Raw genomic sequence first — 26658 nt, 5'->3', positions numbered from 1 at the left:
GAGCGTTTTCAATGTTTCTCTTCAGATATTCGTTCTTTGCCTTCGTGAACGAACGGACTGAACGAAGACAAAACATTTAGAAAAATCTTTTATTTCACATCAGAATATACTTTCAGACTGTTAGTTGTGTTCAGGGAAAATGGGACTTTTGAGCTTTAAAATCAAACACCTGGCAGATTGATCTGTGATTGGATGAAACCTCTCTGACTTTATGACATCAGGACACGACGTGCTCCAGGACGCCCTGACGAATCAGCTGCTCACATTTCCACCGCGGCAGGAAGTGCTGTGGACAGAGAGCCGGATGTTAAGACGACCACTTCCTGTTTGATGAACAGCTGCTCTGTGTGTGGCTGAAACATGTCTACAGACCTGCAGGACTACAGACCTGCTGAACGACTGAACTCAAGTGAATATGTGGGACGTAGAATGTGTCCATTAAAATGGAAAATGATGTGCCAGTGGTGCAGGTGACGGCAGCAGAAGAAGAAACAGCTTCCTGTTCTGACCTGACTGTTCTTCTTCAGCAGGATCACCGTTCCATCGTCGATCTCAAACTCGCCGTGATCCTTTAAACACCTCACCTGGAAAACACGATGATGGCACTGTCATGTGGTCAAAGGTAAACTAAACCAAGACGTCAAAGACGAGTCTCACCTCGATGTAAAGACTCTTTGGAGGCTTCATGTCCTGAGTTATGTCCAGACCGTCCCCCCCACCCAGAGACCGCATGAAGGAGGCCAGAGACTTTTTATACTGACTGAACCACTGCACCTGAGACACACACACATAAAACAACACCTGTAACGTGTCACATCATGTTCACGTCAGGCTGATTCAGCAGGAAGTGATGTCACTCACCTCCTCTGCACACATGTGGAAGCGGACGTTAGCGGGCAGCACGCTGCCGTACTCCCACCGCAGAGCTCTGATCCTCAGCAGGCGGTCGTACCTGACAGGATGAAAACAATTCATCTTTAATAAACAAAACAAAACACACGGGTCACGGATCAACAGGTGAACAGCTGTCAGGTGGTTACAGGTAGGCGGTGAGGCAGCGCTGGTTCCTCAACAGGCAGCAGTGGCGCAGTTTGATGGAGGGAATCAAGTCAGCTCGACCATCAGCCTTTGCCTCGTTACTGGAAGACAGACAGACAGAAAGAGAGGGACAGAGAGAGACGGACAGACAGACAGACAGAGAGACAGATCATCTATTTGTCCTCTTCAGTTTTGTCCTCTGTTCATGTGGCAGATTACATTGGACCACTGACTTCCTGAACTAGTTCATTTCATATCTCCTGAAAACAAACAGCAGCTGTGATTCAAAACAAACAAACACATTTAACTTCCTGTTTTTGTTTTGAAAATATTAAAGTAACCTGCGTTTATTTTAACACCTTTAAAAACAGACAAACTGCAATCGAAAGTAAATGAAGCGTTTGTCAGGACTCACACGTCAGTCTGGTTCTGTTCATAAAGAGCTTCCATCTCCTGCAGAACCTGCCGGAGTCCGTCCTCCTGAAACAAGACCACGACATGAACCACATCCCACCAGGGTCCGCTAACCCTGATCCATCTGGTCCAGAAGCTGCCATGAGACTAGTCCACTGTGAACCTCAACCACAAGCTGTCCAGCCAAAGTCTTTTCTGTTGAGTCCGAGCTTCGTTCAAAAGTCATGACATTAAAACAGCTGGATCACTCGGCACTGTAGATCCAGCACCAGGCAGCTTCATGTTACTCTGTCGCCAAATTAATTACTGAAATGTAATAAAAACTTCGGTTTGGTGGATTGAGTTTCAGCCGAAATGTTACAGCTCCGACGTTTTCAATGTACGGCTTTTCAAAATATTTCAAAGATGTCTGTGTGTCTTTTGACCCGCAGGAAAACCTCAAAATGTTGGATTTTTAAATGCGGATCGGAACAAGCGATAATGTGTTTGGGGGTCACTCACGTTAAAAGCGGGCAGCTGTCCGTCGCTCATCCGGTGAAGTTCTCTGATTAGCTCGATGGCTTTTTCACAGAACATCCCGACACCGATAAACACAAACACGACAAACACAGAAACTATAAATTAAAACTTTATCCAGACGTAAAACTTATGACTCTCACTGAGCCGGTCGATTCAGTTTCGCGGCAAAATCCGAGCTCCGTATTATGATCACGTGACAAGATGGCGTAACGCTCCGGCTGCCGCATTGGGACAAACATCAAACTAGCGGAGCGAGCTCTCTCTGTCGCCCAATTTTAACGCGTTTTTTGACTTCGTTATGCAGTGAAGCCGCTTTATATCAACCAGACTGAGAGGTAAAGGTGTGTTGTTAATTCATTCAGACAGTTTTCAGTGGAAACGCGAAATTTATCGCTGTAACACCACGTTTTTAGGCTGATTTCCGGTTTGCGAACATCGTAGCCTCTGCAGCACCTAGTTAAAAATAAACCCGTCAGACAACTTCCACTGACGGCAGAGAAATCACAGTCGATACGAGCCGTTTCCACGGACTGTGTGTGTTGTTATAAAACTGTAGAAAAGTGGGACGTTTAGTCTGTTTGTGTCGCTGTTCGTTTAAGCAGATTAGCTTCTCTGCTAACTTCATCGTGTTGTCCAATGCTGCATTCAGGTTACTTGGGAAAGGAAAGGAAAGAGTCTCTGAAATGGTAAATATTTATTTGTTGGACATTTGTTTTTTGATTTGCGGACACGAGCGAAGTTAAAAAAGAAATGTTTGTTAGAAAGACCTGGAAAGCACGAACACGTTGTGTTCAGGGCCGACCCCTCATCTTCCAAACATTATTAGTTTTATTTATGTAAAAGGGACAAACACAAATGTCATAATTTCATGTACAATATCAGATTATACCTTCAAACTAATTCACTTCTGTGGTGTGATGGCCGGTCAGAGTAAAAGACAGCACAGTAACAGACAGCAAAAACAACAAACAGGAAAGAACACACAAGACAGAAACACAGAACTACACACAAACACATCACACGCGTTTGTTAGTGACATAAAACAAGTCACAGAGACCAGAACATCTAAACAATGAGTACCATTCGCTGTTAACAGACTTTTTCAGTTGTCTTTGAATGTGCTGACAGAGCTGCAGCTCCTCACCTGTGCACAGGTGTTCATTCATTTGGGCTGTTTCAGGTGAAGCTGACTGCCTGAATGCAGAGAAGCGAATCGATTCTGGAGGATCAAACAGAGTTTACTGAGCGAGGAGGAGCCAAACATTTCAGATGAGATTATCAATGTTTGTTCAGATCTGTTTGTCTCATTCAATGTCTTTAGAATAAAGTGAGCTCTTAACTTCAAAGTTTGTTCTTTTAACATTTAATAGTCTGCAGCTCAGTGTCTCTTCTTTTCACTCTGAAAGTGACAATTTTTCATTTTATTCACTGTTCAGATTTAACAAAGTACATTTACTCAAGTGCTGTACGGCATTGCAAACATGATGATCTTACAGAATATGATGCATCTCTGTACATTAGACCCAGCAGGATAAGCAGAAGTTCAAATGAGCTCAAAAGTAAAATGCAACATACTGGCTGCAGTCTGGCTCACAGATTTTCAGGTCATCCGGTAAAACATGACGTCTCAGAAAACATCTCTGTCTTCATTTCGAAATTACTGAAACTTGAAAAATAGCAATAAGTAACTCCACCTGGTAACTCTCATACCCCTCATTTCACTGTAATCCCACTCCACAAGCTGATGTGATTGGTTCTTCCTGTTAATGACATATGAAACTCTGAATGTCTGAAACTGTGTTTATCATTGGTCCGCTGCAGTTCCACAGTGGAAATGCTCAGCCATGAAGCTGACTGCTTATTTCACTCATGATATTCTTGTAGCTTTAAAAAAACATAATGACATGTTACATCTTATAGACTTGATTTTCATTGGTGGGGTGTCTAGTTTAAGTTTACGAGGTGCACTTGAAGGCATCACGTACTAGGTCAGTTTTTTCCAATTTCTATAAACCGGTTTTGTTTTGGTTGTCGTTGCTCCGACCCTCCCCAGGGGCCGTGGACGCAGCACAGCGAGACCACGTGGTTGTGTTTCCGCCCTGTAATTGGCTGCGGCAGCTCGGTGCTGATCAGCGGCTCTCTGCGGATCTCAGTGCAGGCATAGAGCTCGAGGCACAGCGGGGAGTCAACTCCGTCCTCACCGGCTCTCAGCGCTCCATCGCCCGGCCAGCTAACGGCCTCCTCCCCGCTGACAGGCCCGCAGTCACGGCTCGTCATTCAGTCGGCTTTCCTCCTTTTAATATCTGTTTTTCAACGTTTCCAGTGATGCGAAAGCGGAATAACTCGCTGACTGCGGAGCATGACAGCGGGACCACCAGCACTCTGCTGGACAGCGACCCGGACCTGAAGCAGCGTCCCGGCAGTGAAGCAGCGGGGCCCGCAGCAGGCGGCCGGCAGGGCCCGGGAGAGGAGGGGAGCATGGGGAAACCGTTCAGGAGGTAAGGCCGGGACCGGGACAGGTGTTTTAGCACCTGAACTGTCTGTCTGTCTGAAGAGAAAATTTTCCTTTTTTAAAGACATAAAAAACAAAACATAATAATGGAAACACTAAAAAGCACCAGTTTAGACCAAAATCTGAATTATCTGCTCATGTAAAGTCATGTAATAGAATGTAATAGATGTAGAATAGAATGATGTAATAGAATAGATTTTATGTAAGAAGAATCAGAAAACATCAGTATGTTATGATGTGTTTGATGAAACCATTCATGTAAACAATGAAAGATCAAAACAAGAATAAATAATGAAAATTAAGGAATAAATAAGGTTCATTCAATAATAAAATACTGAAATAGGATCCAATTTTTTTTAAAATAGACATAATGAATATTGAATATTGAAATGATTGCAAAGTGAAAATGAATAAAGTGAAAACTATTTCCCGTTAGCAAACAGCTAATCTAATTAGCAAACGATTTTAAACAAATTCAAAAATGCTAGTCTGTGTTAAAAAGTCAAAACGACTTTCTTTTTAGATCAATCAATGTTCAAACCAGAGAAATGTGTGATTTTATTCACGCTAACGCTGCCTTTCATTGCTTGCCTGTCAGTGACGTCACAGTGTGAGTCAGGCTGTAGGTGGCGGCTGTAGCTCAGGAGGTAGAGGGGTGGTTCGATACTGACCCCCAGAAAAACTGCCCCCGATGCTGCGCCATGGGTGTGTGAATTCATATGTATGTCGCATTGGATAAAAATGTCTGCCTAATCGTAATTGAGACAGGACTTGACTAAACGTATCGTGAATAAAACTTTAACACGTGACCTCGTCGTGAACATTTCTACCCGAGTCACGTCAGATAGATTTTCATCTGCTGCAGCGTTTTACAACGATCAACTCCCATGATCCCACGCTGTTTCAGGACGTCACCGAAGAGCGTCTTTTGTTATTGTTTTGTTTGAGTGACCCCTGGTGGCAGAAATCACATCCTGTACCTTTAAATATCACAACTGTGTGTTGACCCAAACCAGGTGACGTCAGTCTGACCGGTCAGACTGGTTTCACTGCGACGGACGAGCTGGTCGGACCAGAACCTGCTGATCCCCCTCAAACCGACGCACTGACATCAACAGGTTACCTGAGCAGGTGTTTGTGTTGCAGATGGAGTTTAATTAGGCATGATATCTAAGCTTGTTACAGATAAGGGATCAGTGCCTTTGAGGTGAGCTTCCATTGCAGATTTTCGACTGTACGCCTGAATAAAGTGTCCTGATCAGTAGGTGTATGTACTCCTGAAAGATCAAATCTAAGGCCTCCAAATTTAAAATGTTTGTTTGTGGAAAAACAAAACAAAAAACAGTTATTATCGGCCGATATATCATGAAACTGTTTTCTCTATTCTTCACCCATGAAATAGCCCAGCCCAAAACCCAAAACCCCAAAACTGTCATTTGTTGTTTTTGTCCAGATGAAACACTGAGGATTGACGTGTCGACCAGTGAGCTGCGGATGAGATCAGAGGTGGACTTTGTGATCTCTAGACTGAGCCAGGCTAGCTGTTTCCCCCTGTTTCCAGTCTTTATGCTAAGCTAAGCTAACAAGCTGCTGGCTGTAGCATTTATTTTTCTGTATTGAATACTTTTACTTTAAATACTTAAAGCACATTTTTGGGATTGTACTTGCATACTTTTACTTCAGTAATATTTTCAATTCAGGACTTTGACTTTGAACAGAGTATTTTTACTGCATAGTATTAGTACTTTTACTCAAATGTCCAGTGTGGAGGATTTAGTGGCATCTAGTGGTGAAGCCGATTACAACGACTGAACAGGCCTCGCCTTGCCTTTCTGAGCAGTAAAAACCTGCGACTTGGTTTGGGTTTGTCCTCTCTGGGCTCCCGTAGAAACATGGAGGACTCTGAAGAGTATTATTCCTGGTTAGTACGTTGATATTTTTGTATACTAACTGCTGTAACGGTATACTATGAGAGTAGTACATAGTACATGTATGTGTACAGTGTATTAGTGTGTAGTGTGGCTCTGAGGCAGAGGTCATGTGATAAACACCTTCAACAGAAAAACAGAAACAGACATGTGAAAGACGAGTTTTTCTCATCTGAGACCATAAAGACAAGCTGTTTCTTTTGTTTCTTTGCTCTTACTTTGGTAGTTCGGTCCCTCCTTCCTGTTCAGACATATTGTTCACAGAATTTGTTGCCGGTATCGGGTGACTCTGTAGGTCATGAAGGCGGCACCAGAGGTCAGATGATCAGACAGGAAGTGAACAAACAGTTTAAGCCACTTTACTGAAGTGGTTCATCCATCAGACTCTGCTGAGTCGCTTCCTGCTTCACCTTTGACCCACTGGCGTTGCTTCAGAGCAGCGAGACATGTGATGACGGTCAGCGTGCATCAGCCTCTGCTCAGTAAACTGATATCAGACTTATATTTCAGATGACTGACAGCCAGACGTGTAAAGGCAGAGCTCTGCTGCTGCCGTGTGTCTGTCAGCTTCGTTCTTCTTCTGTCTTAATCCTCATTAGCGTAGCGTAGCAGCTTACACGCCGACAGAAGGTCAACCTGCTGAGAGAAGACGCGCTGTCCTCAAAATGAGGAATTAAATCTACATCTGAGCTCCATTTATGCTGTCTGAGGTCAAATAATCTGATCCTGTACATTAGCGTGTATGATATATAACACATACATGTACACAGTGAGAAGACGCAGTGATTCAAAAAAAAAAAAAAAAGGTTAAAGTTTGGCTGAAATTCGAATGCAGCTTCACAGCTGAGAGTGTGTGGCTTCGGCCTCCTCTTCGTCACTTCACAGCTCACACTGAGATGGATTTCAGCCTGTAAGTCATTTCACAGACAGTTTTAGCAACAGAAGCCCTAAAAATAAAGCTCTGATTTGTGCTGGAGGCTGAGTGGAGACCAGCGGGGTTCGTCTCTGATGCTCAACTTCCTGCTTCGGCTCCGCTTTGTTGTTCTTATTCTTATTATGAACGCAGAGGAGAGTCAGATAAAACGTAGTGTGTGCTTATAAAGTGTCCGGCGGTGATTAAAGTCATTAAAATCAGCTCTAAAATCCGCCGTTCTTTTTCTGTTGGTGCTGTCTGAGTCTGCAGATTCTGCCTCTTTGAATCAGGTGACACGTCTGCGTCTCCGTCTGCAGACTTAACGTTCTCGGCCTCCTGTGAACAGACGTGAAGTCCAGATTTAGATCTCTCTCATGTGAAGAAGTAACTGACAGGAAGTGACACATTTCAGCTTCAGTGACGGCGGCTCGAGGTTTCGGTTCTGGTCCGTGTTTAGTAAAAAGTACAATACGTCCCTCTGAGATGTGGAGGAGGAGAAAGTGACATGAAAAGAGGATACTCAAGTTAAGTACAAGTACCTCACGTTTGTACAGTACTTGAGTACATGTACGTAGTTACAGAAACATGCCTGAATATTTCAGGATTAGTTTGTCTTTCTCTTGTTTTTATGACTCGTATGTTTTCCTGGAATCGTTCAGCTCTAACTGTGACTCAGCACCTTTTTCTCACGATGTCATACTTTGCTAGGGTAACCAGGTGACAGCAGCACCTGTCCAGGTTATGCAGCAGGTCGTCTGTCGTTTGGTCCGACAGCGTCCAGCCAGGTGAGACCGCGGTGTTGTCTCTCAGTCGTCCTCCGAGTCTCTGATGGAGCGGTAATGGCGGACGGGAAAGAAGCTGCTGGTCAGATCTTCAGTGTGGAGCTGAGATCGTCCAATCCAAGGCTCGTGTTTCTGTCACTCTATAATTTACCTGGTTAGTTTTGGTGTCACATGTCAGTTATGTCAGAACACACCTCCATCCTGTCGCCATCACCTGTGTGAGCTGCGTCTCCCTGTACTTGACACTGATTGGCTATTAGACGGCGTCTCTCATCCTCTCAGAAAATAATTCTGTCTGAGTTTCTGAGTTTTTCTGCCGTCTGATAGTTTTCAGGGCTGCGTTCCTGTTCTACCTGCAGAAGATGTTCTGCGTCTGTCAGCTGTTGTTCCCTCGATCAGTTTTTATCTTTATTGTCTATTCTGAGCACTTTTGTCTGATGTGGTCACGCTTCACATCATTGCACCTCGCTCGCTCGCTCGCTAACGTTGGGGACAACAGCTGGACGTGCCGATGAGACGCCCTCACCTACAGGGTCCTGGTGGGTCCTCGTCAGTAAACTTACCTGCAGACTGTTGTGAAGTCCAGCAGCCTGAAAGGTGACTGGAGAGGAGGAGGAGGAAGAAGAAAAGTCGTCCTCACCCAACAAACTGGATGACCTCATGTGAGGAGCTGAACATGGTTTGCTTACAGAGATCCTCATGCAGCCTCTAACAGGATCTGTACTACAATATACTGCAGTACACTACAATATACTGCAATCAGAGTGGAAGAGATGAGGGCAGCTCATTTAAATCCACTGGGGGAGGACTGGGCTGCACAGCTCTGCAGACCAACCCGTCTTAACTCTGTTAATCGTATGATTTATGTGAACACCTGACGACCCTTCAGCAACATGTGGACTGAACCACGGCGGGAATGTCCCTGGAAATCTGAGCCCTGCCACCATAAAGACGAGCTGTGGTCCGATGAATGTACAGAGCAACTCGTCCAGGAGACATTTTCTGTCAGTCCTACCGGGACGCTGACGAACTCACAGACTCTGTCCCTAACTGAACTAAAACTGTCCCCACAGAATAAGTCCTGGATATCAGGACACTTTGGACTGAATATGAGACCTCAGACTTCAGTGGTTATCAGTGACGGTGCCTTTCTAAACCGCAGCCGAACCAGACCACAGGCCCGACTGGTCTAAGCTGTAAGACCGTCCACTAAATGGAGTTCTTCAAAGGTTGTTTCAGTCCCACCTGGACGCACACGGTGTCAAATTTATGGAAGTTCTTAATAATCAGTCCAGCGCCAACAAAGGTTCAAATGTGCCAAATGACTTCAGGCCTTCAGTGACCTCCACTGAGGCCGCCATGCTAGATCCACTCCAGTTAGCATGCAGAGCGACACAAGCTCGATGCTGTGCTAAACACACTTACGAAACTGCCTGTGCTGGTGACATGGACTCAGGCGGCCTCCCTGTAGGTGAAGCTGCCTACCTGGCCAAAGCTAAAGCCCTGAAACTGGAAAACGTAAAATACCTCGGTACAGTCCTGGACTCCCAGGTGTCGAGGAGGATCCTGACAGACAGCTGCCATCCTCTCCTCGGCCAGGTTGAGCCTTTGAGCTCCAGGAGGCGCGACAGAGAAATCCTTCATCCCAAGAGTCATCGGGGTGTTTTAACCGGAGTGACTGATGAGATTTAAGACGCAGACATGTGAGTTTGCCTGTGGGTTTGTTTTAGTCACTGCTGCTCAGGTGTTTGTTGTTGTTTCTTGTGTCTTGGTGAGCACCTGGTGGACATTAGGACATACTCTATTCTAAACAACAACATAACACATGCTGCAGCGCATGTGCATGACCGTCAGTTCTGGTGTCCGCCTTTGCTTTTCTCGTGACTGACGGAGGTTCAGTGTGACCTGCAGTCTTATCACTATCACCCACCTCCTCCTCCTCCACCTCTCTGCGGTGGCTTCACCTCTGTGTGACCTTCAGGTTGCAGCACACAGTGTGACATCAGCTAATAATACTGCAGGCTCGCTGCCAGCTGCTGCTGAGCTTCCTGCAGCTGAACGCACCGCCGACTGACCATGGACACACACACACGCACACACACACACACACACACACACACACACACACACACACACACACACGTGTACTGACTGTGTGTGTGTGTGTGTGTGTGTGTGTGTGTGTGTGTGTGTGTGCGTGTGTGCATGTGCATGTGCGTGTGTGTGTGTGTGTGTGGTGCAGGGAATTAATCTTCTGAAGTTCCTCGACTGGAAACTGAATTCCTGCTCAGTCAGGATCAGATCTGAAGGACACAGCAGGAAGGAAACACGACTCCTTAATCACAAAGTTTGTTAAAGTGTAAATGTTGTGTGTAACTCTGCTGTGTGTTGAATTGAGGACGAGGACCACAATTTTAATTTAAAGCAGGCTCATGTTTGATGACACTCTAGACACTTCTGGTCTAGACAGGGAGTGAAATGACAGTAAGACCGGAGAACTTCCTTGTTGCTGAAAAGCACAAGATCAGTTCCTGTGAACTTTAGCCTTTAATGGATTTTCTGGCTGCTGTTGAGTGTTTTCTGACTGTTGACTCAACTCTAGAAATCTGTCTGACAGTTTTACTGCGTCACCGTCAGCTTTTACTCAATCAACACAGATCTGCAGTTTACAGCAGAAACAGACAGAAAGTGTCACGTGAACAGCATTTTCTGATGAGCTCAGCCTGAATACGCTGAGCAAACAGTCGCATGGAGGCGTTCTGTACACAGAGCGCTCAGAGCAGCGTTATCATCCAGGAGCGCCGCGTTAATGTGAACACGAGGCAAACGCTTCAGTTTCAAAGTGTTTTCACAGATTTCATCACATCATTAAAACACAGTTTATGAGGACCGAGTGTTGATCCTGGTGGGACTCCGCAGGTTGAACTGTCCTGTCGGTTTACAGGTTCTTTGTCTGTTCAGGTGGAAAAGTGATACATAAGTGCAGTACAATTACATGAACATAAAATGAACAAATATCTCGACTGATGTTTGATGGTTCAAAATCGTTTTTCCAGATGAAGAGAAGCAAAAACATTCTTATGTTCAGGTGATAAAAAATAAAGAAAACAGAACTGTGAGGATTATAAGACGACAGTGCTGCTGTACTTTTACTGCATGAAGCTGACAGTACTACTGTACTTTTACTGCGTGGAGCTGACAATACTGCTGTACTTTTACTGTGTGGAGCTGACAATACTGCTGTACTTTTACTGCGTGGAGCTGACAATGCTGCTGTACTTTTACTTCATGAAGCTGACAATGCTGCTGTACTTTTACTCCATGAAGCTGAAAATACTACTGTACTTTTACCACTGATATCTTTACTACATAAAACGGAGAATACTGCTGTCTGTTTACTGCACAAAGCTGACAATACTGCAATACTTTTACTGCTGATATTTAAAGTGGGATTTTGGATGCAGAACTTACACTATTTCACTTTCACTTTCACTATTGGAGTATTTCTCTTTGCTGCAGTATTGGTACTTTAAGTTAAGTAGTACTTGGGTACGACCCTGATGGCGTGGAGCTGCACCTTCCTCCACCCTGACAGTGAACAGTGTGAATAAGGCGCAGTGGGAGCTGATGATCAAACCGTTCTGTGCTGTTGAACGTGTAGTTTCAGCTTTGCTGCTGCTGCTCGTCGAGCTTCAGACTGTTTGAATGAATAATTGAAGTCCACTCTCTGGATCCACTGACAGCGGAGGCACCGGCTCAGCTTACCGCCTGCTGGTCCTGAGAGGCCTCGCCGGGTCCAGCGCTGACCTGGATCTCTTGTGTCTCCTCAGGTTGGGTCTGGTGGGGAAGCTGAAGAGGATCTTGTTGTGGCTGCTGGTCGTCTACGTCTCCATCCCCTTCATCATCAAGCTCTGTCCGTCCATCCAGGCCAAACTCGTCTTCCTCAACTTCGGTGAGTGTTTGAGTCAGAACGGATGGAGGGAACTGTGTATGTGTGTGTGTGTGTTTGTGTGTGTGTGTGTGTGGGTCAAAGGTCAGTCAGACTAATATAGATGAGTGAAACCTGAAGCCTGTGTGTGATTGGACAGGGACATAGTGATTGACAGCTGCTGTAAAAGGAGATGAGATATGACAGAAGTGTGTCAGTCAGCAGTCATGTGACCTGTCATGTGACCCCTCCTCCCACAGTGAGGATGCCCTACTTCATCGACCTGAAGAGACCCCTGGACCAGGGCTTGAACCACACACACAACTTCTACCTGGAGCCTGAGACCGGCCTGAAGATCGGAGTCTGGTAACACACGTGCACACACACGTCTGCACGCACACACGCACATACACACTACCAGTGGAAACTAAATTCAGCTACTGCATTCAGGTATGATTGTGAGGTATTTGTACTTGGTGAGTATTTGCAGTCTTTGCTGGCCCTCAGTGGATCGTTGCTGACCAGAATCACTGAGCTTCACAAGTACAATATTTCCCTCTGAGATGTGGAGGACGAGAAATACTCAGGAACAGTACAAGTACCTCAAATGTCAGCAAGATCTCATGTACCTGATACCTGTGTGAGCTGGTGGTCTGACACAGGTGCACCATGGGTAATGAGGTGTCCCACATGACTGTGTGTGTGTGTGTGTTTCAGGCACACAGTTCCTGCTCAGATGTGGAGAGAAGCTCAGGGGAAACAAGGCGGCTGGTATGACTCCACGTTTCACTCCACCCACTCTGTCATCCTCTATCTCCATGGAAACGCAGGGACCAGGTGAGACACACACACACACACACCACACACACACACACACACACACACACACACACACACACACACACACACACACACACACACACACACACACACACACACACACACACACAGCTGTCAGTGTTAGGCTGGTGTGAATGTGTTTGACCTTTGACCTGTTTGATAAACGTGTTGTTTCTCTGCAGAGGAGGAGACCACAGAGTTCAGCTGTACAAGGTAACACAAGTGCTGGAAAGTAACTAAATACATTTACTTAAGTACTGTACAAGTACCTCTGATTTGTACTATTTGTACCATGTTCTGCTTCTTTGTACTTTGGCTTTACTGCAGCTCAGAGGCAAATACTGTACTTTTTCCTCCACTACATTTATCTGATGAATTAAGTCACTTTACAGATTCAGATTAATACAAAATATAATCCAATAAGTATAAGTACTCAGGTATTTTACTTAAGTACTTGTATAAAACTTGTACAAAAGTGCTGCAGCTTGTGTTAGCTGCCACTAGAGGGCAGAAGCCTGAATTCCTCTTCTGTCTTCCTTCAGGTCCTCAGTTCATTAGGGTACCATGTGGTCACATTTGATTACAGAGGTGAGAGAACACCTCAATCAATCAATCAATCAATCAATCAATCAATCAATCAATCAATCAATCATTAATCATGTTTAATCAGCAAAGCTGTCACCTTTGATACTGTCAGTACAATTCTGTGTGTGTGTGTGTGTGTGTGTGTGTGTGTGTGTGTGTGTGTGTGTGTAGGCTGGGGGGACTCAGACGGCTCTCCATCAGAGGGGGGGATGACATCAGACGCTCTCTTCATGTATGATTGGTTGAAACAGCAGCTGGACAGCAAAACACCGCTTTACATCTGGGGACACTCTCTGGGGACAGGGTAACACACACACACACACACACACACACACACACACACACACACACACACACACACACACACACACACACACAGTTCAGCAGCAGTGAACTTCTGATTCAATCTGATTGTTTTGTTTTTCAGAGTTGCCACCAACCTGGTCAGACGGCTGTGTGACAGAGGTAACACACACACACTCGCACACACACATTAATGACGTGTCAGTGTAACTGCGGTGAAAATGTTCCGTGTTTAAATGCAAACATGAATCTGAATATTTGACGAAGCACGACGTCAGTATTGATTTTTGTATTTCAGGAAGTCCTCCTGACGCTCTGATCTTAGAGTCTCCGTTCACCAACATCAGAGAGGAGGCCAAGAGCCACCCCTTCTCCATGGTAACACACACACACATGCACAGCACACAGCAGGTGTAGGTGTGTATTGGTGCTCAGTGTGTGTGTATTTCAGGTGTACAGATACCTGCCGGGCTTTGATTGGTTCTTCCTGGACGCCATCACAGCCAACAACATTCGCTTTGCCAGCGATGAAAAGTACGTGACCTACAGCTTCTTCCTGTTTACAGCAGCAGTGACCTTTGACCTCACTATTCTTATTATAGAAACCCTTTTTTTAACTAACCTTTTTATGAACTCAAAACTTTTTCTTGACCTTAATCTTAATGAACGATTGTAGAAGTTCAGGCACTTTATTGAAAATCAACTTTTTTGAAACTGAGGAACAAAGTTTTCTAGATGATTTCTTTATGAACTCCACAATATTTTCCAGACTTTTATTTTGAAAGTCAGGAACTTTTTCAGAAATCCAGTGTTTATTGAAAATGCAGGAAGTTGGGAGTGTTGAGCTCTGAGACTGAAACAGTCGTCTCATTATCAGCTGATTAGCTGCTCACGCTCGCAGCAGCCTGATCAGAGGACTGTTTCCACCCAAGCACAGCTACTGACCTTTGACCCCGCAGGCCTTTTCACTACCACTGCATCTGTTCAGTGTATCTCACCTAGAGGCTGTTAGAGGAACTGCACCTGTAACTTTATATGAAACTCTCCGTCATTCATACGTATCGTGTGTGATGTCCCTGAATGCAGCATTGACTGTGTGTCTGTCTGCTCAGTGTGAATCATATCAGCTGTCCTGTGCTGATCCTCCACGCTGAGGACGACAGCGTGGTTCCTTTCCACCTGGGCAAGAAGGTAAAAGTCTCGCATGACCACAAAGACGTTTTCACAGAATGATCAAACTCCATTTCAGTTGTTGCAAAATAAATCAACACTGCAGATGAATGGAAACTGCTTGCATGGGGACTAACCACCACCTCCTCCTCCTCCTCCTCCAGCTGTACCACATGGCCTCCCAGTCGAAGAGTCTCAGCGGTCACAAAGTCCAGTTTGTCCCTTTCCCCTCCGCTCTGGCCTACAAGCACAAGTTCATCTACAGGAGCCCGGAGCTGCCAAACATCCTCAGGTAACGGCAACAAATCCACCACCACAGAAAATCATCATCATCACCATTCGAAATGTAAAACAACCCTAAAATCCAAACTCAGAGGAACAGTCCAGCGTTCATTTCCTTCAGATTTTTAAAAGATTTCCTTAAAATTTCCTCCAGATTTCCTCCCTCACACACAAACCTGCTCGTCGTTCGTGTGAACTGAATCGATCTGAAATCAGTTTGTTGACCTTCGGTCTGTTTCTGCGACGCTAACTTTCCTCTTTGTGTTTCGTTTTTTGTCGCAGTGATTTCTTCGGCACAGCTCACCAACAGATGGATGATTCAGCCTGAACACACACTCACACACAGTTTACTGCCTCACACACACTCCCTTAACGTACCGCACACACACACACACGTTACTGTTTGTTCTCCGGTCGGACTGAGCATTCTCGCATGAACTGAACACGAACACATCATTCCTTTTCTTTCCGCATTCCTCCCACACCGACACCGGCATCGCTGGGCTGCCGTGGATTCACCCAGACGAAGTGTTTTTAGGTACAACAGAGCGAAGAGGAAGACGACGATCAAACCCAACTGGAGAGGGAGGAAGTGAAAGATCTCAGTTTTTATGTTTTTAATATTTGGTTGCCGTCGGCTTGATTCTTTACAGTCTGTGTGATTTCATTTGTGTTTGTTTCTGTTGATGCTGTTACTCTTTGGATCGTGTCGTCTGCCTGGAGGGTTTCAGGATCCGGTTTGTTTTTAAAAAATGTCTCAGTTTGACGGCCTGTTATGACTTGAACTATGAATTAAATATTTGTTTTATGTAGATGTGGTTTTGGTTTTTGGGTGGTTTTGGAGTCTTACCGTCTGTTTTACTCGACAAATGCTGCGTCTGTGACGGCAAGTAAAGCGTTCGATAAATAAAAGACGACATCATCGGCGAACTAATGGAGAAAAAGTTTATTTTCAGACAGGAGTGTTGATACAGAACTTCATGAGGCTTTTTAGTTTGAGTGAGTCTGACTTTGATGTTCAGTAAATATTGATTCTGAAGGGACTACATTACCCAGAAGGTAACATCACACTGAGGCCTTTTTGTCGCGTTGGACAGGTGATCAGTTAGCTGCTCATTAAGCCGCTCAGTGGTTTGTTTTGAGTGTTTAGACTCAGCTGTGATGGAGACTCGATGCTCCTCAGTGTCGGGACTCAGGCGGCGGTTTGACTCCCCAGATCTCGTGAGCGTACTCACGTACCGGTCCGGGCGCTGGAGAACTTCCCAGAGGCAGCGATGTTGCGGATCACCATCTTGGTTGACTCTTTGGGGTTCTGAAGGGAAACAGGAAACACTGTTCATGAAAGTTTCCTGGTTTAATAAAATATTTGCTTCTTTGATTAAAAGCTACACGATGCCTGTGGACGAAAACTGCCACAGAGACCATCATCAACAAACAACCAATCACAGAGCTTCACTCTGACACTGTAGATCAAACATTCAGCCGCTGAAATCAGTTCACTTTCTGATTCTGGATCAGTTTGGGACTAAAGAGCAGCTGAGGCTCATGGGTATTATAGTATTTAGAACTGTTCACCAAACTGAAAAAAAAAAGATTTCTCAAAAATAAGACTCACCAGAGACAAAGCAGAAAATGTACAAAACTACACCTGAAAAAATAAAGATTGGTGCATCAGCATGTTCATCGCATCTTTGAGGAGATTGGACACTGAGGGACTCGAGAAGCCGCTCTGGATCTGATCCACAGCCAGCTTCAGCTCCAGCAGGCGCTTGTAGAACTCTGTGGTGTTGTGCCTGCAGCAGGTACAGCACAGGTAAACAGGAAGTGATGTCAGTCTGTCCCACACTTCAGTGACAAGAGTTCAGACTGAGACATCTCTACACCCTGATGGTGCATTCAAGAACACTGATATCTGAGAGTGCACTGCTGAACATGTATCCTGGTAGAAGAAGCAGCTAAAACATCATTTTGAATAAAACTTTATGTAGCAATATAAAATTGTCTCATCAGAATGTTTTCAATCTATTAGACTTATTTCTACTCATTTGTAATGACTAATTTTCTGGTTTTCGGCCATTCGTATTAGTTTCAGTTTCCTGATGCTTTTAAGTTCTGTAGGAGTTTTTGAATTTTTTATACTTTGAAATGTTTAAGGAGAAAAAAATGATCATATTCATTTTCTATGATAAACTAAATCTTGACATTTTAAAAATCAAAGAATTCATTGCTGAACTGAAAATAATCATCAGATGGATCAGTGAAGACAGTTTCAGTCCTGCAGAACTACAGAGTGTAGAGGCAGGGGAACTCATTCATGTGTCCTTGAATGCACCACTGACCGGAGTCCCTGCTCCTAAACGCATCACCACATGACAACAGCTCAGCTTCACTCTGACACACACAGTCTCAGACACACACACAATAATTAGCCGTAACCGTACGCCGCCAGGCCGATGGTCGCCATGGAGTCCCGGAAACGCGCTGCAGCTGAGACGAAGACGAGACGTTCAGACACTGACGAAGAGCGCGAGGAAACCGAAGACTTTCTGAAACGCTTTCTGAGGTCTGACGGTTAAAGGTTTAAGAGTTCTCATCGTTCATCGCTGTCTGCCGCCATGTCGTTCCTCAGTCCACCACTGAGAGGCGCCAAAGCTCCACATTCCACACCTGAACACAACGTCAGCGTCACAGAACAGGTGAAGATGATGAGGAGGATAAAGAGTACCTGCCAGACGACCAAGACCTCCGTTTCCAAGACCAGCGTCCTCCTCCCGCTGCTCCTCCATGTCATATCATATATAAAAGCTGAAAATAACTAATTTCCCATGTCTCCCTTTTTCTACCTTGTATCGTTTCAGCGTGAACAAGGAACACTGAACACACCTGACAGAACGATGGTTACCTGCTACACACACACACACACACACACACACGGTTTGTTTCTTTAGCTGACATCCATCAGACATCCATCAAAACCATCTGAGATTTGACATGAAACACGTGAAAAGCTTATAACACAGTCAGTGTTAGAGACCAGACCAGGTGACCAGGTGAAGGGCTGACCATGTCACTGCTGGTCTCTCACAATCAGCTGGTCCAGATGCTTCACGTTCCACAGTCTCTGAGTATGTATGAAAACCATCGACCGTGAACTGAACCCACATCATCACATGTTCGACTCCCCAACATTCAGCCCTGCCGAACTCGCGTCTGTCTCTGAATCATCCAAAACCGACACGTGTCCCGTTCGTCACCGACTCTGCGTTTGCAGATAATTACTGAAAATTAAAGCCGACGCATTTTTCAGTGGAGTTCAGGACTTCCGTCCCCACCAGAAACCAGGCGGCTTCTGCTGCTCCCACCTTGGGGTCCGTCTGGGCCAGAGCGGAGTAGTAGTCCCGGGGAGTTGCTACGTTTCGGTCCTTCACCAGCGTCAAGTGCAGGTGTCGGTTAAAACTCTGCTTGGCGTCCACCACATCTTCGAGCCGGCGATGCTGCGGACACTGATCTGCTGATCGGTCAGAGGCCCCGCCATGTTTCCTAAATGCCAGCGAGGTTAACAGTGAGCGATGACGCTGCAGAGACTGAACACCTAGCAGGTAGACACGCCCACTGTGAAAAGTCTGACAGAGGGGCGGGCCTTCATTGGCAGGGGGCGGGGTCATCTGTGGAATGTCTAACAAAGAGCTTGAAGCAATGAAAGATATCTCACTCCTATACTGCTTCTGAGCTCCAATTTATTCATTTATTTCAGTGAAACGCGTTCATAATACTGTTGAAATGTTTTAGGTTATATGTTTATATACTAATGTTCCTCCTCAATCAGATCGTAGAAGTTCAAGTTTTCAAGGTAAAGATGATCAGTTACATTAATCTATATTTCCCTCCAATATTTGACATTTTCAGACAAAAAAAGTCAATATTTTGCTTTGCCTCAAAGTGTAAAAAAAAGATAACATTAAGCCACAGACACAAACACCGTGAAGACAAAAACGCACTATTGTTGATGTGTTGAAAATCTGAAGTATAAAAAAAATTGATGTGTGTATATCCTCATACTGGAGAAATTTGGGGTTTTTGCCACCTGGAAATATAGTGCAGAAAGAGTCCATCAAAAGGTACTTGGCCTCCTGGGAAAGTTCCTGTGGTGAACAACTTGTTATAAAAAACCTCACTGCTGTTCTCCTCACTGTGACAGCAACGGGATGGATTTAATGTTAAACAGAGTGATTCATCTTTAAAACAAACTATCTTTGACGGTCTGCGTCTTGACGTCAGAGCCGGAGCGCCATCCATTCGGGACGTATTTCCGGGTTTCAGAATAAAACGCTTCCAGTCAGAAAAAAAGAAACTTTTCCTTCGCTTCGCTTCTCGTGAGGTTTGAGGTGTTTACTGCCCTCAGGTGAGTCGACCCGCTCAGAGCCGCTTCCTGTTGCTGCAGGTGACTTTCATGTGTTGTTTAATGTGCAGTTTGTGCGGTAAAACCTGCGCTTTGAGTTCCGTTTCTCACAGTTGAAGTTTATAACGCGTGTCTTTGCAGCTTCTGTCTGAGCCCACCTGACTCCCCCGGCACGTGAACCCGGTTCACCTTCAGCAGGTCTAGACCAGCAGGTAAAGACCCTTAGTGAGCCGATTTGCCTCCAGATGAGCAGATTCTGGGAGTGTGGTTCTACAAGAGCAGAGCAGCTGGTTTTACTGGTTTCACTGGTTTGACTGCGAGACTCCAGCAGCTGCCAAGTGCTGTAGTTTGTTTGTTTGTTTGTTTAACCATATCAGTCAGAAACATGGAGGATCATTTTACTACAAAATAAAAGCCCCATTCAGTTGAAAACTGCTCAGACATCATTAATCGATTTCACATCTGACCACTGGTGAAATGTAACTGAATACATTTACTGCAGTACAAGTACTGTAAGAATTTAAGTATAAACTCATAGTTATTAGATAACTTGGGTATTTGCATCTCCACTACATCTCAGAGGTACTTTATACTCAACTGCATTTGTCTGACAGCTTTAGCTACTAGTTACTTCCTGTCCGGTGAAAAGCTCGTATCTCCAGATGTGTTGATGTTAAATGTTTGTGCTGAACTGAAGGATGAAGAGTTCCTTTAGGGAAAACTCTCCTTCTTCAGCCAAAGAAATCTTATAGAACATGATGCGTTGCTGTAGATTAAACCAGCGAATAGTGTATAAAGTAGGTCAAAGGAGCTCAACCTTTTCACAGGAAAGCATCAAATTGTTACATTTAGAATAATTTGTGTGTTTGATGTTAGAAAATGCTCATTTTAAACTGAAGTGAAGCAGGAAAAAAAATGAACAAAGTCACTGTTGGAGAAAACGGCTTAACTCATTTACCTAAATGAAATGATGTATGTGTCAGGACCGGCTGGTCTGGTGTGACTCTGGTTCTGGTTCACGTGTTCCAGCAGGATGTCGACCACGACTCAGAAGCACCGGAACTTTGTCGGCGAGCCGATGGGAGACAAAGCGGTGACGACTCTGTCGGGGATCGGAGAGATTCTGGGGAAGAAGCTGCAGCAGCAGGGCTTCGACAAGGTGGAGGAAACTCATGAAAACACACTTTAACGTCACCTTAATGCTTAAACTTTAGTGCATCATGTTAAAAAAATATGATCTAAGTCTAAACTTCTATTTAGTTTTATATCAGTTCATTTGCAGATTATTTTCTTGATTACTTGGTTGTCAAATTGTTCAGATCAGCTGTTTTAGAAAATGGTGAAACATCCAGTTTCAGAGTCCAGTGTGTGTTTGCTGTGTGTTTCATGCGTGTTTCATGTGTTTGTTGTGTGTTTGATGCGTGTTTCATGTGTTTGTCGTGTGTTTGTTTCATGTGTTTGTTGTGTGTTTGATGCGTGTTTCATGTGTTTGTCGTGTGTTTGTTTCATGTGTTTGTTGTGTGTTTGATGCGTGTTTCATGTGTTTGTCGTGTGTTTGTTTCATGTGTTTGTTGTGTGTTTGATGCGTGTTTCATGTGTTTGTCGTGTGTTTCATGCGTGTATCGTGTGTTTGTCGTGTGTTTGTTTCGTGTGTTTGTCGTGTGTTTCATGCGTGTATCGTGTGTTTGTCGTGTGTTTGTTTCGTGTGTTTGTCGTGTGTTTGTTTCGTGTGTTTGTCGTGTGTTTTCAGGCCTACGTGGTTCTGGGTCAGTTCCTGCTGCTGAGGAAAGACACTGAGCTTTTCGCTGAGTGGCTCAAAGACACCTGCGGAGCGGACTCTCGTCAGGCCGAATCCTGCACTCAGTGTCTGAAGGAGTGGTGTGAGGCCTTCCTCTGAGACTCCGCCTCTTCCTGTTCTTCCCCAGCTGGCTCACTTCCTGCCTCTGAAGCTTCTTTCAGAGCTGATAACTTAAAGCGCCTCTGCTGCTGCTGCTGCTGTTAAACATTTTCGGGGGAACCTTCAGCCTCTTCCTGCTGGTCGGCTGTGATGTCACAGTGACCTGACAGGTGGTTGTTTACCTGTTTAATAAGCTTGTTTCATTGGGGAAAGTTTACATCAATAAAAGCTTCATGTCCAAACAGTTTGTCTGTTAGCGTCAGTGCTTCAGAGCTCTAAGACAGCTTTTAGCTGGTGATGAGCTCAATGTGGACGTGAGATGTCTTTCATTCAGTTTCTGGTCTTCTGGTCAATTTATGATCCCTGAGACTGATCCTGAGGCCTTGGAGGGTCTTGACCTCCAGGTTTAAAGCACAGATCTAAATACTGTATAACGCTGCCAAACCACAGAAAAGACTGAAGTCCAAAGCCGTGTTAGCGCCCCCCTGTGGCTGCGACTAGCACACACCTGAAAACTCCTGAAACTCAGATGCTGAGTTTCAGAGAAACAGAAGCTAGACAGGAAGTTATGTCATGACTTTGACTCAATTTGGGGCAAATAACCCTCTGAACATACTTCATGTAAATCATTGGATGTAAATAACGAGCTCAGTGTAAATGAGTTGAAGATAGAAATTAGTTTCTGTTTACGTTCACTCTTAAAAAAACATACTTATCCTTGTAGAAAAACAAAGTTCAGGAAGAGCAGCTGTACAAAATGCTAACCTTAGCATGTTAGCATGCTATGTTACACACCAATGTTAGCATGTAAACATCAGTCATCCACTATGCCTAAATCGAATTGGTATTTTCCACATTACTATAAATGAAAAACATCCATGGACTGAGGTGGAAACTCAGCCTGTTTTCTTCATAACTAAGAGGCAGCAGTCAAATTATAATAAAAACTGGGCAAACTCATGCTAACGTTAGCTAGCTTAGCAGATCTCAACTTTAAATTCATGATGGTTTGATGCTGCCTTTATATTCAACTGTATCAAACAGTAAAATAATGTATTATATTCATTTCAATATAAATCTTAAGAGTTCACATTTATACAAAAGTCAGTCAACAAATAAATTACGAAGCACCTTCACGCTGAGCTTCTTCAGACTCAATGAATGGACGGCAGACCTCAGACCAGCTGCAGAGTCTTTATTTAGCTGTTTGACACCCGCAGAGCTCAGAAACACATTCAGGTCTGTTTATTGCAGAGTTTGAACCCAACACACATACATGTAAATATCAAGAGGAGAATAAACGGAGATCCTTCAGAGTAGAAAACAATCAGAGTCGCTGTCGATGGAAACTGAACAAATCAAGTTAAACATCGTGAGGTCAGAGACGCGAATCCAGTGTCTACTGGTTTAACTGGTTTAACTGGGACAGAGGAGCAGACTGGATTCACACCCAGTGAGTGTTTCCTCTCACCTCTGATGATCACATCGAAGTCTGAACACAACAAGATTCGAGGTTTTACGTCTGATTTACTGTAAAGATCTGTTGAGACTGGACAGGTTTTATCAGAGCGAGATTTTCTGCAGATATGATCCTCAAAATGTAACGTTCTGTAAAATGTGAACCATACAGTCTCTGGACAGTTCGGTCCTTAAAGATTCCTCCTTAAATTGATGAGTAAGTAACCAGAAACAGAGCCAAAAGGAGCTGTTTTCACTGGGCATGTATTAAGAACTGGAATTGTCTGAAATATGAATCTGCTGTGTTGATACTGGATTTAATCTCCAGTGAAGTGCAGCTTCAGGTTTGTCGACACACTGACAGACATGAAAGTCAGCTCAAGGTTTATTTCCTGCTGACATTGTGCTCAGTCTGGCAGGGTGGAGGGGCCCTGGAGGAGTCTGGACTCGCGGCGGTACGAAGTCTCGGCAAACCCTGACCCGTTTGGCAACAAAAATCAGGAAAAACTGTTTTTGGTATAAACATCAGTTTCAAACATTCACCATCATTACAAATGATCAACAGATTCGATATATAAGAACAAACTGCTATCAACCTTAAAAACCCAGAACGTTCACAACAAGATATATGAGAAGAAATGAAACATATGAATGAGGATTTAAAGATTAAGGGAGGTGAAAAGGGAGCATTTTCCCGGCTGCTGATGATTAAACTGTAAGCTGATCACGTGCGGCCGTCAGCTCCCTCCGAGTGTTTCCAGCCTGGAGTGTTTCCATGAGGTCACCTTGTTCAGAAAAAGAGGAAACAGGACGACACAGCTCGTCCCTCAAAGCTTAAATATGAAGCGAAGTGCAGCTGAATCCACCTGAAGAGTCTGTGGAGGAGGTGGAAGCAGCGGAGCGTCTGATTGGACGTTCAGACGCTGACACGCTGTTGTTTGTGAAGCCTGACACCTGCTGGTGAAGAGCAGGTACTGAGGTGTTTGTTTATTAGCAGCGCTAACAGCTCACTCTGGATTGTCAGTATTTATTTCAACCAATCATCATTGCGCTGGGCGGGACTAAGGGTGCAGCGATGGTGCGCTGCGTCTGAAACTTAATTTGGTGGAACGTTTGACGCGTGGAGGCGAGTGCTGACGTTAAAATGGCTAAAACCCTGTTCAAGAAAACAGCTGTTAGCGTGTTAATCGTACCGTTAGCGACCAGCTCAGCGCAGCTACGTTCAGCACTGAACAGCATGATGGCTGCGAGCTCAGAGGTTGCTGTTTCCTGTTGCATGCAGACAGCAGTAGGCCTGCAATTGGCTGCCGGTTAAAACACAGTCAACATCTGGTGAGTCAGGCAGGTCTGCTATTGGCCGGTTTAGGAGACTCCACACTGAAACGTCTGGAGTACTTTATGTGCTGTCGGCTAGTTTAATATTCAGCAGTTTCACTGGACAGCAGCGAGTCTGGAAAGTAACCAGTAATTAAAGCTGTCAGATAAATGGAGTAGTACCTTAAATTTGAACTGAAGTACAGTAATGGAGTAAATGTACTCAGTTACAGTCCACCACAGTACAGCTGTCAGTGATGTGTAGATTTTAAAAGTTCATTGTTTTCTGAACATTTTAACAGCGTCTATACAGGAGGGTTAGCGTTAGCAGCACGTTAGCAACACATGATGCGTTCCGGCGCAACACGGTTTAAAATCATCTTACTTTAAAAAGGTCAGCTTTGGATCCGAGTGACATCATGTAAGACCAGCCAATGGGATCTGCAGGTGAGAAGCTGCTTTTCACCAGCAGGTTCAGGCTCCAGAGATCTGGAGGTTTAGGTTTGGGTACTGTATGAGGTCACCATGGGTGTGGGGGTCTTCAGGAGGTCCAGGATCTCCTCAGAACATTCAGGATTTTTGTGTTGTGAAGTTTATCACAATCAAAAGCTTCAGAGTTTCTTCAGGGACTCAATGTAATGAAAAGTTGCTCCAAGGGCCCAACTGGTTTCCACCTGGTTGATCGTCCTCGCCAGCTGCAACACACAAAGAGGACAGGTGAGGTCCTGGTCCAGACTGTGGTCCACACTGAGGTTCAGACTCTGATGTTCCTCACCTTGAACTGTTTTTGTGGGGGGAATCCAAGCTCCTGCAGCAGGACTGAGATGTAGACCAGGTCCAGACAGAGGAATGGACTCTGCGGAGGACTGACGGACAGACTGCTGCAAACTGCAACCACAGATTACAGATTACATCAGATGTTTACATCACCAAACAGGAAGTGAGTCCTCCTGTGTTCAGCTCCTCATGCTCCTGTGAATGAAGCTGTGAACTTCCTGTTCATCATCATCACAGAAAGTAACTGAGTGCATTTACTCAAGTACAGTTCTGAGGTACTTGTACTTTACTTTTTGATCATAATTGATATACTACTACACTACCGTACTTTCACTGCATGTAGCTGACAGTACTACTGTACTTCTACTGCCCTTCATTGGTGTGAAACCCGATCAACAATAAACACGTCTGTGGCTTTCAAGCGAACAGACAAACGCAGGTTAGAAAGACGATATGAATTTCCGGTTATTAAATGAATCAAATGGTGTTCGAAATCAATGGAATCAAACTCTTCATATGTGTGTATAAATCTGATCACAGCTCAGCAGGAATTCTGATTCAGTCCTTATTCTTGTTCTGTCATAAATACGAGGTCACATCATCACAGTCTGACTCAGCTCAGCGTTGAGGGTAAAGTGCAGTTCAGGTGCTCACAGCCTGATGGCGCCATCTCACCTCTTTTAGCTGCATCGATGTAATCAGACACACAGATGGTTCCCCCCTTCTCCTCCTCTGAACACAGACAACAGATCCCAGATCAGAATGAGTGAGGGGCTGATGTGACAGTGACATTTCAGGAAACTGTAGACAGACTTAACAGGCTGCAGGCTGATCTCAGATCAGGTTGAGTTCATTAAAAAACAATCTCTGACACATCACAGGTTGTTTCTGTCTCTGAATACTGCAACACCCATGAACCTCAGCTGCTGTTGGAAGCAGTGAGAAGCAGATCTTAAACATGTCACCATGGTTACTGAATTCATCCAACACTAATGCAGAATCAGGAAGTGAATTCATTTAATCTGCACATCACAATCTGTAGCTTCAACTGGCTGTTAGTGTTAAAAACAATACTGGAGGAGCTCTGTGGCTGGAGGTTTGGCAGTGAAATGCACCATGGGAGTTGTAGTTTTGATGTCCACTCATCTTTTGTTGTCATGCTTCAACAGAAGAGTTTCATGAACTTCAGATGCTCGAGGACAGAGCAGTATTAGCATTAGCGTTAGCTTCTTACCGATGACTCCGAGGTCGACGGCTCGGTCGTAGTAGTACGAGAAGGCGTAGAAGTCCATGTCTGCTCCTTCAGACACCTTCATCACCTTCCTGTACAGAACCTTCTCCACTTTGGTCAGACACGCCTCATAAACAGGCTCCCCTGAAACAAACACACAACGGTTCCAACACGCTCCCACTGCATGATGGGTAACCACAAAACGACGAGACAAACATGACCAATCAAATCGCTGCAAGGACCTCACCTGCTTTCTGACCCCTCACAGTGTAGACGGTGTCACCGTGCTCCCACCTGCCCGAGTACTCTGGAGCAAGACAGGGGCTGACCAGCTCAGTGCTGCTCCCTACTGCTCACACACACACACG

The 26658-nt window shown here is 44.8% G+C and overlaps 4 protein-coding genes across 6 annotated transcripts in view; 2 read left to right on the top strand and 2 right to left on the bottom strand.

Annotated features, from left to right (window-relative positions):
• Positions 1 to 132: 132 nt before the first annotated feature.
• gins1 (GINS complex subunit 1 (Psf1 homolog)) lies at positions 133 to 2245 on the bottom strand. The gene is made up of 7 exons (XM_070976823.1): positions 1954 to 2245; positions 1454 to 1518; positions 1041 to 1139; positions 862 to 952; positions 658 to 774; positions 510 to 584; positions 133 to 286 (listed from the first exon to the last, which is right to left on the bottom strand). Exons 1-7 carry the CDS (start codon positions 2026 to 2028, stop codon positions 218 to 220), a joined length of 591 nt encoding a protein of 196 aa, XP_070832924.1. The 5' UTR covers positions 2029 to 2245; the 3' UTR covers positions 133 to 217.
• abhd12 (abhydrolase domain containing 12, lysophospholipase) lies at positions 2172 to 16215 on the top strand. Its single transcript, XM_070976822.1, has 14 exons — positions 2172 to 2306; positions 4295 to 4469; positions 11937 to 12058; positions 12295 to 12400; positions 12752 to 12871; positions 13057 to 13087; positions 13417 to 13462; positions 13631 to 13763; positions 13887 to 13924; positions 14061 to 14140; positions 14214 to 14296; positions 14875 to 14953; positions 15097 to 15224; positions 15497 to 16215. Exons 2-14 carry the CDS (start codon positions 4297 to 4299, stop codon positions 15540 to 15542), a joined length of 1185 nt encoding a protein of 394 aa, XP_070832923.1. The 5' UTR covers positions 2172 to 2306; positions 4295 to 4296; the 3' UTR covers positions 15543 to 16215.
• Positions 16216 to 19537: 3322 nt separating this feature from the next.
• Positions 19538 to 21752, top strand: LOC139341374 (barrier-to-autointegration factor-like protein). Of its 3 annotated transcripts, none has more exons than XM_070977882.1 (4): positions 19538 to 19616; positions 19755 to 19825; positions 20643 to 20772; positions 21364 to 21752. In XM_070977882.1, the coding sequence occupies exons 3-4, from the start codon at positions 20647 to 20649 to the stop codon at positions 21508 to 21510; spliced, it is 273 nt and encodes a 90-aa protein (XP_070833983.1). In that variant the 5' UTR covers positions 19538 to 19616; positions 19755 to 19825; positions 20643 to 20646; the 3' UTR covers positions 21511 to 21752. The 3 variants fall into 3 exon arrangements, 2 of the variants coding, with proteins under 2 accessions (XP_070833983.1, XP_070833982.1); XR_011603001.1 differs by lacking the exon at positions 19538 to 19616 and having other exon boundaries at positions 19778 to 19825; positions 20597 to 20772; positions 21364 to 21596; positions 21632 to 21752; XM_070977881.1 differs by lacking the exon at positions 19538 to 19616 and having other exon boundaries at positions 19778 to 19825; positions 20597 to 20772.
• A 938-nt stretch (positions 21753 to 22690) lies between these two features.
• Positions 22691 to 26658, bottom strand: part of entpd6 (ectonucleoside triphosphate diphosphohydrolase 6) — a 12412-nt gene continuing 8444 nt past the window's right edge. Inside the window, exons 10-14 of the mRNA XM_070978148.1 lie at positions 26538 to 26639; positions 26294 to 26434; positions 25735 to 25791; positions 25058 to 25170; positions 22691 to 24977 (exon numbers count right to left, since the gene is read on the bottom strand). Of these exons, the coding sequence (XP_070834249.1) occupies positions 24894 to 24977; positions 25058 to 25170; positions 25735 to 25791; positions 26294 to 26434; positions 26538 to 26639 (497 nt within the window). The 3' untranslated portion in view covers positions 22691 to 24893. The remainder of the gene's footprint in view (positions 24978 to 25057; positions 25171 to 25734; positions 25792 to 26293; positions 26435 to 26537; positions 26640 to 26658) is intronic.

This window comes from Chaetodon trifascialis, chromosome 13 (genome assembly GCF_039877785.1).
Source record: "Chaetodon trifascialis isolate fChaTrf1 chromosome 13, fChaTrf1.hap1, whole genome shotgun sequence".
In the NCBI taxonomy this organism is placed as follows: domain Eukaryota; kingdom Metazoa; phylum Chordata; class Actinopteri; order Chaetodontiformes; family Chaetodontidae; genus Chaetodon; species Chaetodon trifascialis.
This window is presented reverse-complemented; position numbering and strand designations above follow the sequence as displayed.

Excerpts from the sequence above, each read along its gene's own strand:
- abhd12 (XM_070976822.1), top strand. The coding sequence starts at position 4,297 with ATGCGAAAGCGGAATAACTCGCTGACTGCGGAGCATGACAGCGGGACC. Across the intron at positions 13,088-13,416 it reads ACAGAGTTCAGCTGTACAAG|GTCCTCAGTTCATTAGGGTA; the intron begins GTAACACAAGTG and ends GTCTTCCTTCAG. Across the intron at positions 13,764-13,886 it reads GGACACTCTCTGGGGACAGG|AGTTGCCACCAACCTGGTCA; the intron begins GTAACACACACA and ends TTTGTTTTTCAG.
- LOC139341374 (XM_070977882.1), top strand. The coding sequence starts at position 20,647 with ATGTCGACCACGACTCAGAAGCACCGGAACTTTGTCGGCGAGCCGATG. Across the intron at positions 20,773-21,363 it reads AGCAGCAGGGCTTCGACAAG|GCCTACGTGGTTCTGGGTCA; the intron begins GTGGAGGAAACT and ends GTGTGTTTTCAG.
- gins1 (XM_070976823.1), bottom strand. The coding sequence starts at position 2,028 with ATGTTCTGTGAAAAAGCCATCGAGCTAATCAGAGAACTTCACCGGATG. Across the intron at positions 1,519-1,953 it reads GACAGCTGCCCGCTTTTAAC|GAGGACGGACTCCGGCAGGT; the intron begins GTGAGTGACCCC and ends GTCTTGTTTCAG. Across the intron at positions 775-861 it reads TCCACATGTGTGCAGAGGAG|GTGCAGTGGTTCAGTCAGTA; the intron begins GTGAGTGACATC and ends TGTGTGTCTCAG.